General features: G+C 42.7%; 1 protein-coding gene across 5 annotated transcripts in view; it reads right to left on the bottom strand.

Moving 5' to 3' along the window:
- Nucleotides 1–19,387, bottom strand: part of LOC109874757 (receptor-type tyrosine-protein phosphatase S-like) — a 139,945-nt gene that overhangs the window by 10,598 nt on the left and 109,960 nt on the right. For 3 of the 5 annotated variants that reach the window (XM_031810926.1, XM_031810928.1, XM_031810930.1), the window contains 9 exons: nt 19,047–19,265; nt 18,498–18,655; nt 17,553–17,567; nt 17,210–17,322; nt 11,034–11,131; nt 9,569–9,704; nt 9,158–9,333; nt 1,606–1,725; nt 506–660 (listed from right to left, as the gene is read on the bottom strand). In XM_031810926.1, coding sequence (XP_031666786.1) covers nt 506–660; nt 1,606–1,725; nt 9,158–9,333; nt 9,569–9,704; nt 11,034–11,131; nt 17,210–17,322; nt 17,553–17,567; nt 18,498–18,655; nt 19,047–19,265 — 1,190 coding nt within the window. Of the gene's footprint in view, nt 1–505; nt 661–1,605; nt 1,726–9,157; nt 9,334–9,568; nt 9,705–11,033; nt 11,132–17,209; nt 17,335–17,552; nt 17,568–18,497; nt 18,656–19,046; nt 19,266–19,387 lie in introns of all 5 variants that reach the window. The other 2 variants (XM_031810927.1, XM_031810929.1) reach the window with 2 other exon arrangements.

Genomic DNA, 19,387 nt, shown 5'->3' with positions numbered 1-19,387 from the left:
GACCTGCACCAGGCTGGGAAGACTGAATCTGCAATAAGTAAGCAGCTTGGTTTGAGTGGAGAACAGGGGGGCTTCTTAAAGAAAAACTAACAGGTCTGTGAGAGCCGGAATTCTTACTGTTTGGTAGGTGATCAAATACTTATGTCATGCAAAAAAATGCAAATTAATTACTTAAAAATCATACAATGTGATTTTCTGGATTTTTGTTTTAGATTCCGTCTCTCACAGTTGAAGTGTACCTATGATAAAAATGACAGACCTCTACATGCTTTGTAAGTAGGAAAACCTGCATAATCGGCAGTGTATCAAATACTTGTTCTCCCCACTGTATGTGTGTGGGTATATGTGTATGTGGTATATGTTTGTGTGTGTGTGTGTGTGTGTGTGTGTGTGTGTGTGTGTGTGTGTGTGTGTGTGTGTGTGTGTGTGTGTGTGTGTGTGTGTGTGTGTGTGTGTGTGTGTGTATATGTGTATAAAGTATATGTTTGTGTGTGCGTCCTCGTACCTGCAGTGTGCGATGACAGGACCAGCGTCAGGGGGGTTGCAGGCTTTAACCCTGCGTAGGAAGGCCAGGAACGGAGTGGGGTACTCTGGTACACCGTGGTCTGGCCAGGCAGTGAACTGGAATTGACGTACCTCCCTCCGCTCATTACAACCATTCTGAGAGAGGAGAGGAGATTGGAAGAGATTGTTATCATTACTACCACAACTATTATCACATTCATCGAGCCATTCTGTGAGAGATGAGAGTAGGGAGATGAGAGTAGGGAGATGAGAGTAGGGAGATGAGAGTAGGGAGATGAGAGTAGGGAGATGAGAGTAGGGAGATGAGAGTAGGGAGAAGAGGAGAGAGGAGAGACGAGATGAGAGGAGTGAGAATAGAGGATAGTATAGAGAAGAGAGGAGAGTAGATATTAGAGAATAGAGAGGAAAGAGGAGAGAGGATAGAGGAGAGCAGCGGGCAGAGAGTAGATGAGAGGGGAAGACAGTATTATCATTACTACTTTATGAGACACAGTGGCAGGGACAGAAACTTTCAGAAACCAGACAAAAGCATCTGTGTTCTCCACATGCATAATAGTTATGCTTCCAGACATTACATAACATATTAATTGACATATTCATGTACAAAACCTCAAAACACTTCAAAGACAGATGGCCTACTTTAGTTTCTGTATTTGGGACACTGAGGCCTGGTATGGTTCTATATCCTAGATTAGGTAGAATATTCAGGACCTATGCTATTCTAGTAGCAGTAACACAGGCTCAAACTGACTGTCTAGAATGGAATGCTCCATTAACTACTGCCTAACAACAGCCTCTTTGTTCTCTGCTCTTTTCTCATAGGGTGACGGCGCAGATCTGAATTCAAATCCCTTCAAATTGTTTCTGGTTCATTAGCCGACAGTGTAGAAGTATCATGGGGCATGACAGTAAATTAATCAACAGCAAATGACAGGGGATTTACCAAAAGAACAGAGGAGTAGAGAGGAGGGAGAAAAGACAAGGGAGGTGAAGTGGAGTTTGTGTGTGTGTGAGTGCATAAGTGTGCTTCTATGCATGTGTGTGTGTACAGTATTTGTGCATGCGTTTCTGTGTACTGACCTTCTGCAGGGAGAAGGTGCGCACGCAGAATGTGGCCAGTTCCATAGTGTCCAGTATGGTGACCTGAGTCATCCCATAGGTCTCTGTACCCCGGCTTGGCCAGTACTGGTCACACTTTATCTACAGGAGCAGGAGACACCTTCATCAGCATCACTGTTATCAAAATTATCATTGTCAGTAACATCATCGTCATCAATAACAACAACATCAATGTCATTATCGTCGGGTCATCATCAACATCATAAACATTATCATCATCAACATCAAACAACATTAACATCATCAACATCATAAACAACATTATCAACATCATAAACAACATTATCATCATCAACATCATCATCATCAACATCATAAACAACATTATCAACAACAACATTATCATCATCATCAACAACATTAACATCAACATCATAAACATTATCATCATTAACATCTTCATAATCATCATCATCACCAACATTATCTTCATCAACATCAAACAACATTAACATCACATCATCAACATCATAAACAACATTATCAACATCAAACAACATTATCATCAACATTATCATCATCATTAACATCTTCATCAACATCATCATCAACATTAATATCACCATCATCAACATTAACATTATCAACATTAACATAATCTCTCCTCTCCTCTCCTCTCTCCTCCCTACTCTCCTTCTTTGGACACTGTGTTAACTAACCTCCAGACGAGCTTCAATGCCATACAACTCTCCTTCCGTGGCCTCCAACTGCTCTTAAACGCAAATAAAACTAAATGCATGCTATTCAACCGATCATTGCCCGCACCTGCCCGCCCATACAGCATCACTACTCTGGACAGCTCTGACTTAGAATACGTGGATAACTACAAATACCTAGGTGTCTGGTTAGACTGTAAACTCTCCTTCCAGACTCCAAACATCTCCAATCAAAAATTAAATCTAGAATCGGCTTCCTATTTCGCAACAAAGCTTCCTTCACTCATGCTGTCAAACATACCCTCGTAAAACTGACCATCCTACCGATCCTTGACTTCGGCGATGTCATCTATAAAATAGCCTCCAACACTCTACTCAGCAAACTGGATGTAGTCTATCACAATGCCATCCGTTTTGTCACCAAAGCCCCATATACTTCCCACCACTGCGACCTGTACGCTTGGCTGGCCCTCGCTTCATACTCGTCGCCAAACCCACTGGCTACAGGTTATTTATAAGTCTCTGCTAGGTAAAGGCCCGCCCTATCTCAGCTCGCTGGTCACCATAGCAGCACTCGTAGCACACGCTCCAGCGGGTATATCTCACTGGTCACCCCCAAAGCCAATTCCTCCTTTGGTCGCCTTTCCTTCCAGTTCTCTGCTGCCACTGACTGGAACGAACTGCAAAAATCACTGAAGCTGGAGATTCCCATCTCCCTCACTAGCTTTAAGAACCAGCTGTCAGAGCAGCTCACAGATCACTGCACCTGTTCATAGCCCATCTGTATACAGCCCATCTATCTACCTCATTCCCATACTGTATTTATTTATTTTGCTCCTTTTGCACCACAGTATCTCTACTTGCACATCCATCTTTTGCACATCTACCATTCCAGTGTTTAATTGCTATATTGTAATTACTTCGCCACCATGGCCTATTTATTGCCTTAACTCCCTTATTTAACCTTATTTGCACTCACTGTATATATACTTTTTTCTTTTTTCTACTGTATTATTGACTGTATGTTTGTTTATTCCATGTGTAACTCTGTGTTGTTGTATGTGTCTAACTGCTATGCTTTATCTTGGCCAGGTCGCAGTTGCAAAAGAGAACTTGTTCTCAACTAGCCTACCTGGTTTTAAATAAAGGTGATTTTTTTTTTGAAATCAACATCATCAAACCTAAACAACATCATCATCAATATCATCATAACAACATCATCATCATTATCATAAACAACATCATCAACAACATCATCATAAACAACATCATCATCATCATAAACAACATCATCACCAACATCATCATCATCATCATAAACAACATCATCATCATCATCATTAACGTCATCATAAACAACATCAACATCAACGTTAACATCATAAACAACATCATCATCAACATCTTCATCATCAACGTTATCATCATCATCAAAAACATTATCATCATCATTAACCTCATCAACATCAACATTAACATTGTCAACATCATCATAAACAACATTATAAACATCATCATCATTAACCTCATCATCAACAACATTATCATCAACATCGACATTAACATCATCAACATCATTATCATAAACAACATCATCATCAACATCATCAACATTAACATCATCAACATTAACATCATCATCAACATCATCATCATTAACATCAACATTATCATCATCAACATCATAAACATCTTCATCATCAACATCAACATTATTATCATCATTAACCTCATCATCAACATTAACATAATCAACAACATCATCATCAACATCATCATCAACATTAATATCATCATTAACATCATCATCATCATAAACAACATTAACATTATCAACATCATCATCATAAACATCATCATCATTAACCTCCATCAACAACATCATCATCATAATCATAAACAACATCATCATCAATCATCATCATCAACATAAACATCATCATCATTAACATCATCAACAACACAACATTATCATCATCATAAACAACATCAACATCATCAACAACATTATCATCATCATTAACCTCCTCATCAACATCAACATAATCAACAACATCATCATCATTAACATTATCATCAACATTAATATCATCATAAACATCCTCATCATCATTAACCTCATCACCAACAACATTATCATCAACATTAACATCATTAACATCATAAGCAACATTATCATTATCATCGTCACCATTATCATCATCAACCTCATCATCATCATTAACCTCATCAGCATTATAATCAACAGCATCATCATCATCATCAACCACATCATCATCAACATCATCAACATTAACATAATCAACAACATCATTATCATCATCAAATCAAATGAAATAAATCAAATGTTATTTGTCACATGCACCGAATACAACAGGTGTAGTAGACCTTACAGTGAAATGCTTACTTACAAGCCCTTAACCAACAATGCAGCTTGAAGAAACCAATAACAAAAAAATAAGTAAGAGATAAGAAAAACAAATGATTAAAGAGCAGCAGTAAATAACAATAGCGGGGCTATATACAGGGGTACCGGTTCAGAGTCAATGTGTCAATGTGGAGGCTATATACAGGGGTACCGGTTCAGAGTCAATGTGTCAATGTGGAGGCTATATACAGGGGTACCGGTTCAGAGTCAATGTGTCAATGTGGAGGCTATATACAGGGGTACCGGTTCAGAGTCAATGTGTCAATGTGGAGGCTATATACAGGGGTACCGGTTCAGAGTCAATGTGTCAATGTGGAGGCTATATACAGGGGTACCGGTTCAGAGTCAATGTGGAGGCTATATACAGGGGTACTGGTTCAGAGTCAATGTGTCAATGTGCGAAGGCACCGGTGTCGAGGTAGTTTAGGTAATTATGTACATGCAGGTAGGGTTATTAAAGTGGCTATTCACAGATGATAACAGAGAGTAGCAGCAGCAGCGTTGGGGGTGGGGGTGGGGGGAGTTGCAAATAGTCTGGCTAGCCATTTGATTAGCTGTTCAGGAGTCTTATGGCTTAGGGAAGAAGCTGTTAAGAAGCCTCTTGGACCTAGACTTGGCGCTCTGGTACCGCTTGCCGTGCGGTAGCAGAAAGAACAGTCTATGACTAGGGTGGCTGGAGTCTCTGACAATTTTTAGGGCCTTCCTCTGACACCGCCTGGTATAGTGGTCCTGCATGGCAGGAAGCTTGGCCCCAGTGATGTACTGGGCCATACAGACTACCCTCTGTCGTGCCTTGCGGTCGGAGGCTGAGCAGTTGCCATACCAGGCAGTGATGCAACCCGTCAGGATGCTCTCGATGGTGCAGCTATACAATCTTTTGAGGATCTGAGGACCCATGCCAAATCTTTTCAGTCTCCTGAGGGGGAATAGGTTTTGTCGTTTGTCGACTGTCTTGGTGTGCTTGGACCAGTTAGTTTGTTGGTGATGTGGACGCCAAGGAACTTGAAGCACTCAACCTGCTCCACTACAGACCCGTCGATGAGAATGGCAGCATGCTCGGTCCTTCTTTTCCTGTAGTCCACAATTATATCCTTTGTCTTGATCACATTGAGGGAGAGGTTGTTGTCCTGGCACCACATGGCCAGGTCTCTTACCTCCTCCCTATAGGCTGTCTCGTCGATGTTGGTGATCAGGCCTTCCACTGTTGTGTCATCAGCAAACTTAATGATGGTGTTGGAGTTGTGCCTGGCCGTGCAGTCATGAGTGAATAGGGACTACAGGAGGGGACTGAGCACGCACCCATGTTGAGGATCAGCGTGGCGGATGTGTTGTTACATACTCTTACCACCTGGGGGAGGCCCGCCAGGAAGTCCAGGATCCAGTTGCAGAGGGAGGTGTATAGTCCCAGGGTCCTTAGCTTAGTAATGAGCTTTGAGGGCACTATGGTGTTGAACTCTGTAGTCAATGAATAGCATTCTCACATAGGTGTTCCTTTTGTCCAGATGGGAAAGGGCTGTGTGGAGTGCAATAGAGATTGCATCATCTGTTGGTTCGGGATGGAAATTGGAGTGGGTCTGGGATAATGGTGTTGATGTGAGCAGCCTTGACCAGCCTTTCAAAGCATTTCATGGCTAGAGATGTGAGTGCTACAGGTCAGTAGTCATTTAGGCAGGTTACCTTAGTGTTCTTGGGCACAGGGACTATGGTGGTCTGTTTGAAACATGTTGATATTACAGACTCAGACAGAAAGAGGTTGAAAATGTCAGTGAAGACACTTGCCAGTTGGTCAGTGCATACTTGGAGTACACGTCCTGGTAATCAGTCTGGCCCAGCGGCCTTGCGAATGTTGACCTGTTTAAATGTCTTACTCACATTGGCTGCGGAGAGCGTGATCACACGGTCATCCGGAACAGCTGATGCTCTCATGCATGTTTCAGTGTTACTTGCCTCGAAGCAAGCATAGAAGTTATTTAGCTGGTCTGGTAGGCTGGTGTCACTGGGCAGCTCTCGGCTATGCTTCCCTTTGTAGTCTGTAATAGTTTGCAAGCCCTGCCACATCCGACGAGCGTCGGAGCTGGTGTAGTATAATTCGATCTTAGTCCTGTAATGACGCTTTGCCTGTTTGATGGTTCGTCGGAGGGCATAGCGGGATTTCTTACAAGCTTCTGGGTTAGAGTCCTGCTCCTTGAAAGCGATAGCTCTACCCTCTATCATCAACATTTCCATTATTATCATCATCATCAACAACAACATTATTGTCAACATTATCATCAACAACATTATAACCATCCTTATCATCATCAACATTAACATAATCATCAACAACATTATAACCATCACCAACAACATTATCAACAACATCATCAACAAAATCATTATCATCAACAGCAACATCAATAACATTTTCAACAACATCATCATGAACATTATCAACACATCATCATTACCATCACTATCAACAACAATCATCATCAACAACATTCTCAACAACATCATCATCAACAACATCTACATCATCATCAACAACATCTACATGATCAACATCGTCAACAGAAACACCATCAACAACATTATCAACACCGTTATCATCATCAACATTATCAACAACCGCACCACATCAACAACATCATAATCATCAACATTTTCAACAACATCATCATCATCAACATGATCATCATCATCAACAGCAACATCATCAACAGCAACATCATCAACAGCAACATCATCATCAACAGCATCAACAATATTATCAACATCAACATCATCAGCAGCATCAACAACATTATCAACATCATATACGGCATCAACAACATTGTCAACATTATCAACAGCATCATCATCAACAGAATCAACATCAACAACATTACAACATTATCAACAGCATCATCAACTACATTATCAACATTATCAACAGCATCATCAACAACAACATTATCATCATCAACAGCAACATTATCAACATTATCAACATCATCATCCTCAACAACATCAGCAGCAGCACCTCATCTTCGTCATCAATGTTACATTTAAAGTCACCCTCATTATTATTGTCATAAAAACAACTTGACAACCAAAAAAGACTAATCTATCAGCCTAATTGTCTTGACCTATTGCCAGTGCCTTTGAATGGATGGTATCCAATTGATTACAGCTGATGACAGTACACTCTCATCCTCAGTGGATGACTCATGACTGTGCCCTATAAAGTGCCCTACAGTGGATGACAGCCTCCTAGTAACCTTCAGTGAACTAGACTATTGGATGACACTGAGTGGATGACAGTAGTGCCCTACAGTAGGTGACAGAGCCCTTAAATAGTGGATGACTCCACCTTACAGTGAATGACAAAGCCCTAGTCCCCTTCATAGTAGCTGGGTTTTGCCCTACAGCACATCTGGAACCATAAAGGGTTTTCAATTGTCGCCATAGGTGAACCCTTTGACAATAACAATCTTTTTGGATCCAAGTGGAGCCCTTTCACTAATACAAGGTTCTACGGGGAACCCTTTCACCAGTAAATGGTTCTAATTATTATTGCTTGTGACAAGTTTCAGGAAACTTTTTTTTTCTTCTAGAAAATGTGAACTTTCATGTGCCTTAATAACAAACTTGTATGTCATCTGTAAATATGAATACAATTGTTACATTTCTAGCCTTGTTGGTTAAGCCACAGAAAAATACCTTCCCACTAGTCATGCTTGGCTGAGATAATGAGTGGGCTGGTCATCCAGAGACGGGAGTTCGGATTGGTCTGCCATATAGAGGGCTTCTGTCTATTTCATGCTGGTCAGTCTGTGTTGGTAATCCTGTCGAACACAGCTTTAAAAAAGTATAGTGTAGTGGAGCTGCATAAGTGTTGCTCTCCACTTTGTGGAGGATCGAGTTCTGAAATCAGTGGTATTAGAGTATGATAGATAAAGAAATGGAGAAAACACCTGTCTCCGGATTACATCTTCAAACTAAGAGCAACAGTGGTATGGCATTCGTCACAGGGAGACACGTCCATCATGCATGATGATGTATACAGGTAAGATAGTCTAGCTAGCTACATTTTAAGATATTACATGTTTCACATTTTTACAGGAAGTGGTTTTATTTAAAGCAAAAGTTTACAAGTTTATCAACTTTCAAAGCAGATTTACTTTCCCATTGCTCCTCAAAAATGCAGTGCGTGATATGACATTTTGATGTGGCATGATATGCCACACAATTTCAAATTTTGCTACATAAGATCAAATCCAGGTGGTGAGTCACATTTTCACCACAAAAGGGATCTACCTAGAACCAAAGATGGTTCTCCTATTGGGACAAACGAAGAACCCTTTTATCTAAGAGTGTAGATAACACCTAGTGGATGAGTGTTGCCCTACAGTAGATAATGTCAGTGAGTGGATGAGTGTTTCCTTCTCCTGTCTCTGTCCCATCTCACCCGTGACTTCTCCTCCAGTCTGGTCATCATGACCACAGAGGCTGCTCTCTGTTCCCACACCATCCTCCAGAAGTCCCCGAATGTCTCTGCCAGCGGGCCCTGTGTGGCGATGTAGGCATTCTGCTTCCTGTAGCCGTCTATGTAGTTAGCATTGATGTAGTCACTGCCCAGGATATCTGCATATGGAGGGGGAGAATGTGGAGGGAAGAGGAGAGTTGTTAAGTTCGATTGACATCATTGAAAATGTCTTAGTTCAGGACTATAGACTTTATCTGGGTCCCTGCAACCGCCACTACAATCTGAATTGAATCCATCCAGTATTTGACCTCTACCTGGACAAGAGGAAGGGTGTCATTCACTGTACAATGATTTCTTGTCTTACAAGTGAGGCCAACATCTCATAAGCTGTACCTGGACTTGAACCTTCTATGGGGGCGAGGACGACGCGGGTGTGGTCATAGGCGATGACGTTAGCATAACGGTTCTTGGGCTTGTTCACCTCCAGGTTGGAGTGCTCCCAGGTGAACTGCTGACTGGGGTCGATGGACTACAACACAGAGAGGTAAAAAGTTGGGGTTAGGCTCCCAGGTGAACTGCTGACTGGGGTCGATGGACTACAACACAGAGAGGTAAAAGGTTGGGGTTAGGCTCACAGGTAAACTGCTGACCAGGGTCAATAGACTACAACACAGAGAGGTATAAGGTTGGGGTTAGGCTCCCAGGCGAACTGCTGACTAGGATCGATGGACTACAACACAGAGAGGTAAAAGGTTGGGGTTAGGCTCACAGGTGAACTGCTGACCAGGGTCAATAGACTACAACACAGAGAGGTAAAAGGTTGGGGTTAGGCTCCCAGGCGAACTGCTGACTAGGATCGATGGACTACAACACAGAGAGGTAAAAGGTTGGGGTTAGGCTCCCAGGCGAACTGCTGACTAGGATCGATGGACTACAACACAGAGAGGTAAAAGGTTGGGTTTAGGCTCCCAGGTGAACTGCTGACCAGGGTCAATAGACTACAACACAGAGAGGTAAAAGGTTGGGGTTAGGCTCACAGGTGAACTGCTGACCAGGGTCAATGGACTACAACACAGAGAGGTAAAAGTTTGGGGTTAGGCTCCCAGGCGAACTGCTGACTAGGATCGATGGACTACAACACAGAGAGGTAAAAGGTTGGGGTTAGGCTCACAGGTGAACTGCTGACCAGGGTCAATAGACTACAACACAGAGAGGTAAAAGGTTGGGGTTAGGCTCCCAGGCGAACTGCTGACTAGGATCGATGGACTACAACACAGAGAGGTAAAAGGTTGGGGTTAGGCTCACAGGTGAACTGCTGACCAGGGTCAATGGACTACAACACAGAGAGGTAAAAGGTTGGGGTTAGGCTCCCAGGTGAACTGCTGACCAGGGTCAATGGACTACAACACAGAGAGGTAAAAGGTTGGGGTTAGGCTCCCAGGTGAACTGCTGACCAGGGTCAATAGACTACAACACAGCGAGGTAAAAGGTTGGGGTTAGGCTCCCAGGCGAACTGCTGACTAGGATCGATGGACTACAACACAGAGAGGTAAAAGGTTGGGGTTAGGCTCACAGGTGAACTGCTGACCAGGGTCAATGGACTACAACACAGAGAGGTAAAAGGTTGGGGTTAGGCTCACAGGTGAACTGCTGACCAGGGTCAATGGACTGAGAGGACCAGGAAACAGAGATGAAGAGTTAAAGGATGGAAAAAAACATTGCAATATTTTCTCCTCATTTATAGGATTCTAGGACAGGATGCCATTTCAGTTTGCAAGGGGCAACTGGTACACATCCTTGAGTAGAAAACCAGGTCCTAGGACTCATGTTCATCCATCCTCCATGCTGTCGCTCTCACCTCGTACTCCTGAGACAGACGCAGGCTATCATTGGCCTTGAGTATCTCTGTGTGTTCAGCCAGCTCTGTGATGGGAATGGGAGGGTGGCTCATCATACCTAAAGGACAAGGGTTAAAGGGCAGAGGTCAGAGGTCATGAGGGCTCACTGTGTGACCAAGTGGGTTTCTAACGCAGGTGGCCAGTGTGGTTCAAGACCGCGTTAGCCCACTAAACTAAATCTTACCGAGGCATAAGCCCTGGAAGCACATACGACTGCATGTAGAGTACACCTACACACACCTCTCTGTCATTGCATATGATTCATTACTGGTTCTTTGCTAGATGTCAAAAGACAATTACAGAGCAAAAAAACAACATACGAAACGTATAGCACCACAGAGAATCATTTTTGATCAACTTAAGGTACAAAGTCTCCGATTTGGTTGGTTTGTAAAGTGTTTGCCTTTGATGTGAAAATAGCTTTTCTGTGCAATTAGGAGCGCGAGCGACGCCGCGGAGACAAACAAAACAAACAAAGACAGTGTGTTAATTAGTCAGAACGGCACCCTGAGCCTCAACACACACACACACACACACACACACACACACACACACACACACACACACACACACACACACACACACACACACAGTGGTAAAGGTGTGGAGGACGAGTGTTAGCCCCCATATATAAAGAATTGTAAGATCTATGGTAGAGTGCTATAAAATATAATCCATTTTGTGCCAGGTACCATAGAACATTTTCCACGGTTCTGGACACATGAACATGTCTTCTCAATGCACCATGAGCAATGTTGTAAAAAATAGGTCTATTTGTAAGAAAACAAGCTGTGACACCAAATATCAAACAGATGAGTACATTGGTTAAGCAACACCTGTGAAAAATTAATTACTTGTTCAGCTATTTGCCACAATATCCAAATTATACAATATATATTTTACATAATAATATCCCCTGCATTTTTATCTACAGTTCCTTTTGTGTGTGTGTGTGTGTGTGTGGGGGGGGGGGGGGGGGGGGGGGGGGTCAGTTCCTTGTTACACACAGGGTTGCACGAAGTGGTGGAAGCACAGCTGTGAGATTTAACACCAGAGCAGCTTGAGGTGCAGTGGGTCAATCTGGCAATGCAGGGAAGAACGGAATACATGTGCCACGTTTTCTATCCCGAAATATGATTCTATTAGCTAACTCTGACCTTTAATCTTTTCAAAAACGAATAGGTTATGGACTTGTTTTAAGTTGTGACTGTGTTGGCACCTCCGTCCTCTCTGGCATGGTCATCTAGAGCCTGCCAGATGGACTGTGGGCAGACGGTTACAGGGTTTGGGCCGTGCCATGCCGCCAGTCACACAGTTATGACTCATCTAACTATACTAACCTATACTAACCTGGAAGACAGCAATTTTGAAATTAGATCTTGGTAGAAGCTTTAGAGTATTATAATGACCTAAGTATTATCTTTATTGCCCTAATTGGTCTACAAGTTCTTGCCTGGTTTAGATCTTATCTGTCTGAAAGTTATCAGTTCGTCTCTGTGGATAGTTTGTCATCTGACAAATCAGTGGTAAGTTTTGGTGATACTTAAGATTCTGTTCTAGGACCACTATAGTTCTAACTAAATATACAGTGGAAGTCAGAAGTTTACATACACTTAGGTTGGAGTCATTAAAACTCTTTTTTCAACGACTCTACAAATTTCTTGTTAATAACAAACTATAGTTTTGGCAAGTCGGTTAGGACATCTACTTTGTGCATGACACAAGTAATTTTTCCAACAATTGATTACAGACAGATTATTTCACTTATAATTCACTGTATCACAATTCCAGTGGGTCAGAAGTTTACATACACTAAGTTGACTGTGCCTTTAAACAGCTTGGGAAATTCCAGAAAATTATGTAATGGCTTTAGAAGCTTCTGATAGGCTAATTGACATAATCTGAGTCAATTGGGGGTGTAGCTGTAGATGTATTTCAAGGCCTAACTTCAAACTCAGTGCCTCTTTATTGACATCATGGGAAAATCAAAATAAATCAGCCAAGACCTCCACAAGTTGTAGACCTCCACAAGTCTGGTTCATCCTTGTGAGCAATTTGCAAATCTGTACAAACAATAGTACGCAACTATAATCACCATGGGACCATGCAGCCGTCATACCGCTCAGGAAGGAGATGCGGTCTGTCTCCTAGAGATGAACATACAAAAGTGCAAATCAATCCCAGAACAACAGCAAAGGACCTTGTGAAGATGCTGGAGGAAACTATCTATATCCACAGAAAAACAAGTCCTCTATCGACATAACCTGATAAGCCACTGCTCCAAACCCGCCATTAAAAAGCCTGACTGCGGTTTGCAACTGCACATGGGGACAAAGATTGTAATTTTGGACAAATGTCCTCTGTTCTGTTGAAACAAAAATAAAACTGTTTGGCCATAATGACCATCGTTATATTTGGAGGAAAAAGGGAGGCTTGCAAGCCAAAGTACACCATCCCAACCGTGAAGCAAGGGGGTGGCACCATCATGTTGTGGGGGTGCTTTGCTGCAGGAGGGACTGGTGCACTTCACAAAATAGATAGAATCATGAGGTATGAAAATTATATGGATATATTGAAGCAAAATCTCAAGCCATCAGTCAGGAAGTTAAAGCTTGGTCGTATGCGAAGGGTCTTCCAAACGGACAATGACCCCAAGCATACTTCCAAAGTTGTGGAAAAATTGTATTGGAGTGGCCATCACAAAGCCCTGACCTCAATCCTGTAGAAAATTTGTGGGCAGAACTGAAAAAGTGTGTGCGAGCAAGGAGGCCTACAAACCTGTCTCAGTTACACCAGCTCTGTCAGGAGGAAAGGGCCAAAATTCACCCAACTTATTGTGGGAAGCTTGTGGAAGGCTTCCCCGAAACATTTGACCCAAGTCAAACAATAAGGCAATACTACCAAATACAAATTGAGTGTATGTAAACTTCTGACCCACTGGGAATGTGGTGAAAGAAATAAAAGCTGAAATAAATAATTTTCTCTACTATTATTCTGATATTTAACCTTCTTAAAATAAAGTGGTGATCCTAACTGACCTAAGACAGGGAATTTTTACTAGGATTAAATGTCAGGAATTGTGAAAACTGAGTTTAAATGTATTTGGCTAAGGTGTATGTGAACGTTCTACTTCAACTGTATATTACCTCTTGGTGATGTCATTCGGAAACTTTCACTGCTGTGCAGACGACACACAGCTGTATGTTTCGATGAAACATGGTGAAGCCCCAAAATTGCTTACCACGGAAGCCTGTGTTTCAGACATAAGGACATGGATTGCAGATTTGTTTTTACTTTCAAACTCAAAACAAAGATGCTAGTTCTTGGTCCCAAGAAACAAAGAGACAAACAAAACACCTCCAGACAAACTAAACACCTTCTTTGCCCACTTTGCGGACAATACAGTCCCACTGTCACGGCCCGCTAACAAGAACTGTGCCCCTCTCCTTCTCTGTGGCTGACGTGAGTAAAATATTTAAACGTGTTAACCCTCGCAAGGCTGCTGGCCCAGACGGCATCTCTAGCCGCGTCCTCAAAGCATACCGGCCAGTCTAGACCCACTTCAGTTTGCATACCGCCCCAACAGGTCCACAGACGACGTAATCGCCATCTCACTGCACACTGCCCTATCCCCATCTGGACAAAAGGAATACCTATATAAGAATGCTGTTCATTGACTACAGCTCAGCATTCAACACCATAGTACCCTCCAAGCTCATCATCAAGCTGGAGGCCCTGGGTCTCAACTCCGCCCTGTACAACTGGGTCCTGGACTTTCTGACGGGCCGCCCCTAGGTGGTGAAGGTAGGAAACAACATCTCCACTTTGCTGACCCTCAAAACTGGGGCCCCACAAGGGTGTGTGCTCAGCCCTCTCCTGTACTCCCTGTTCACCCACGACTGCGTGGCCATGCACGCCTCCAACTCAATCATCAAGTTTGCAGACGACATAACAGTAGTGGACTTTATTACCAACAATGACGAGACCGCCTAATGAGGAGGGAGGAGATGAGGGCCCTCGGAGTGTGGTGTAAGGAAAACAATGTCTCACTCAACGTCAACAAAACAAAGGAGATGATCTTAGACTTCAGGAAACAGCAGAGGGAGCACCCCCCTATCCACATTGAAGGGACAGCAGTGGATAAGGTGGAAAGTTTTACGTTCCTGGGCGTACACATCACAGGCAAACTGAAATGGTCCACCCACACAGACAGTGTGGTGAAGAAGGCGCAACAGCGCCTCTTCAACATCAGGAGGATGAAGAAATTTGGCTTGTCACCCAAAACCCTGACAAACGTTTACAGATGCACAATCGAGAGCATCTTGTTGGCCTGTATCATAGCCTGGTAAGGCAACTGCACCAACCTCAACGGCAAGGTTCTCCACAACGCATCACCGGGGGCAAACTACCTGCCCTCCATGACACCTACAGCACCCGATGTCACAGGAAGGCCAAAAAATCATCAAGGACATCAACCACCCAAGCCACTGCCTGTTCACCCCGCTATCATCCAGAAGGCGAGGTCAGTACAGGTGCATCAATGCGGGGACAGAGACTGAAAAACAGCTTCTATCTCAAGGCCATCAGACTGTTAAACAGCCACCACTAACATTGAGTGGTTGCTGCCAACATGCTGACTCAACTCCAGCCACTTTAATAATGGAAATTGACGGGAATTGATGTAAAAAATATATCACTAGCCACTTTAAACAATGCCACTTAATATAATGTTTACATACCCTACATTACTCATCGTATATGTATATACTGTACTCTATATCATCTACTGCATCTTGCCATCTTTATGTAATACATGTATCACTAGCCACTTTAAACTATGCCACTTTTTTATATACCCTACATTACTCATCTCATATGTATATACTGTACTCGATACCATCTACTGCATCTTGCCTATGCCGTTCAGTACCACCACTCATTCATATATCTTTATGCACATATTCTTTATCCCTTTACACTTGTGTGTATAAGGTAGTAGTTGTGGAATTGTTACGTTAGATTACTCGTTGGTTATTACTGCATTGTCGGAACTAGAAGCACAAGCATTTCGCTACTCTCGCATTAACATCTGCTAACCATGTGTATGTGACAAATACATTTGATTTTGATTTGAAGGCGAGGTCAGTACAGGTGCATCAATGCTGGAACTGAGAGACTGAAAAATAGCTTCTATTTCAAGGCCAGACTGTTAAATAACCATCACCAACCGGCTTCCACCCGGTTACGTAACCCTGCACTTTAGAGGCTGCTGCCCTATATACATAGACATGGAATCACTGGCCACTTCAATAATGTTTACATGCTGCTTTACTCATTTCATATGTATATACTGCATTCTATTCCACTGTATTTTAGTCAATGCCACTCCGACATAGCTTGTCCTAATATTTATATATTTCTTAATTCCATTCTTTTACTTTTAGGTCTGTGTGTAATGTTGTGAATTGTTATATACTACTGCACTGTTGGAGCTAGGAACACAAGCATTTCACTAAACCTGCAATAATATCTGCTAAATATGTGTATGTGACCAATAACATTTAATTTGATGTCTTCAGTAGGTCCTATGACTGAATGTAGTCTGGCCCAGGGGTGTGATGGTGAACGGCAAGGCACTGGAGTGATGAACCACCCTTGCTGTCTCTGCCTGGCCTGCTTCTCTCTCTACTGGGATTCTCTGCCTCTGACCCCATTACAGGGGCTGAGTTACTGGTTTGCTCACGCTCTCCCATTACCCCCCTAAGAGGGGTGCCTCACGTAATGCCAGGATTTTTTCACTGATGTTATCTTCCTTTTCCGTTTTGCGCCCCCCTCAGGCTCGTGTGGTTGGGGAGATCTTTGTGGACTATTCTCTCTCTCTCTCTTTTTCCCAGCCACTATTCTTCTGCATTGCTTGCTCTTTGAGGTCTTCTGTATAAGCACTTTGTGACAACTGCTGATGTCAAAAGCGTTTTTCCCACCATATAAATTCAGAAACTTTTCCGTCTTTTTTCAAGAAAGAATGTGTTATCGAAGAATGTGTGTGTGTGTGTGTGTGTGTGTGTGAGAGTGTGTGTGTGTATGTGTGTGTGTGTGTGTGTGTGTGAGTGAGTGTGTGTGTGTGCACAATACATACCAGGGGTATGGAAGTTGATGCGTCTCATCTCAACAGGGTCTGTGGGGTGGTGGGCCATCATCTCAGCATTACACAGAAGGCTCTTGGTGCCTGGCTCGGAGTCCTTCCTCTTACTGCTCAGGGACCAGGGAGACGGAAACAACGGGACACACACCAGACAAGCAACACACCAGAGAGAGTAGAGAGGTTAGAGTTCATGACTGTCTAACAGTATTCATCACAATCTATTTTCTCAATGAACACAAGTTAAACATATATTGCACTGCAATTTAAGCATTAGATTTTGCCCTGCATCATCTGTCCTTTGAGATCAAGACAACTGTTTAGTATGACCGACACTCACCTGTCTGGCTTGTTGCTTCGGAATCAGGAGCGAGCGAGGGAATTAATAATGAAAGGAGGAGGAGAGGGACAGAGGGAGAGACAGAGACAAACATCTATTTGATACATTTATATTCAAAATGGCCGGCTTTCTGTGGATGACACGTCTTTTCAGCTCGGTCAGGCTAGCAGTCATTCCTTACAATGCTGCTTTTTGTATCTTTGCCTGTTATGCCAGTATACTGTGTAAGCTGAGGTAGCTACATTTCAATGGTTATAGTGGGCTAGCACCGTATGTGCTTAGCATGTTAGCATGTTAGTTATAGCATATTAGTTTGTTAGCTAGTTATAACATTAGCATGGAGGTGGTTATAGAGTGTTAGCATGTTAGCTACTTATAGCATGTTAGCTATTTATAACATGATGTTATTAGCATGTAAGCTGGTTATAGAGTGTTAGCATGTTAGCTACTTATAGCATGTTAGCTATTTATAACATTATAATGTTATTAGCATGTAAGCTGGTTATAGAGTGTTAGAATGTTAGCTACTTATAGCATGTTAGCTATTTATAACATTATAATGTTATTAGCATGTAAGCTGGTTATAGAGTGTTAGCATGTTAGCTACTTATAGCATGTTAGCATGTTAGCTACTTATAGCATGTTAGCTATTTATAACATTATAATGTTATTAGCATGTAAGCTGGTTATAGAGTGTTAGCATGTTAGCTACTTATAGCATGTTAGCTATTTATAACATAATGTTATTATCATGTAAGCTGGTTATAGAGTGTTAGCATGTTAGCTACTTATAGCATGTTAGCTATTTAAATAGTTAGCATGAAAGCTGGTTATAGCATGTTAGTTAGTTAGATAGATACTGTAGTTATACGTGTTAGTTATACGTATACGTGTTAGCTATAAAATCGCTTTAAGTTCAGTGCTCCCTCTTCGGGTCTCACTCACTTCTTGTAGAGCAGGATGGCGATGACGATGCAGATGATGAAGACTACGGCCAGGACGGGTCCCACCACCCAGATCAGACCATCCCCCGCATCCATGGGCTGGGGGTCTGAGTCCGGAGCGATCACTGGCTCTGTGTACGGACTGTCCGCATACATCTTCTACAATACACAAACAAAGAGCACAGTGAGTGAGGAATACATATCACAGCAAGGGCTAGCCAGGGGAAATTAACCAAATTTTAATTCATTTAATTGTCTTAAAAGTATTGCAATGTCTCTTGAGAATGACAGAGAAGACTACGTGAGAGGGATACACACCGTCCTACAATACATACACTCTTAGAAAAAAGGGTTCCAAAAGGGTTCTTCGGCTGACCCAAGGGTTCTACATGGAACCAAATAGAGTTCTACCTGGTACCAAAAAGGGTTCTTTAAAGGGTTCTCTTGCGGGGACAGCCGAAGAACCCTTTTAGGTTCTAGATAGCACCTTTCTTTTCTAGGAGTGTATACACAATCACACAAAAACAAACATAATTGGATTGGCCCGTACCACTGTGGTGCCATTGAGTTCTGCCAAGATGAAGAACACGTACTCCTGTCCTGGTTCTAGAGCGCGGTTCTCAAAGCCTCCGTAGTCCAGCTGGTCCCCCAGAGTGAAGAAGGCTGGCAGAGTAGCAGGGGTGAAGAGGGCTGAGATGTAGGCTCTGCGCAGGTCTACCTGTTTCTGCTGTCTAGATTCCCTCTGTCTCTGACTGCTGTCCTTCAACAACTGGGAGACAGAGAGATGGAGAGAGATGGAGAGAGGGAGGGATAGATAGAGAGAGAGAGAGATATGGGGGAGAGAGAGCGAGAGAAGAGAGGGAGGAGAAGGAGGGAGTGAGACAGAGAGAG

Source organism: Oncorhynchus kisutch, linkage group LG30, assembly GCF_002021735.2.
Source record: "Oncorhynchus kisutch isolate 150728-3 linkage group LG30, Okis_V2, whole genome shotgun sequence".
Taxonomy (NCBI): domain Eukaryota; kingdom Metazoa; phylum Chordata; class Actinopteri; order Salmoniformes; family Salmonidae; genus Oncorhynchus; species Oncorhynchus kisutch.
The sequence above is the reverse complement of the archived record's forward strand: the minus strand, read 5'-3'. Positions and strand labels throughout refer to the sequence as shown.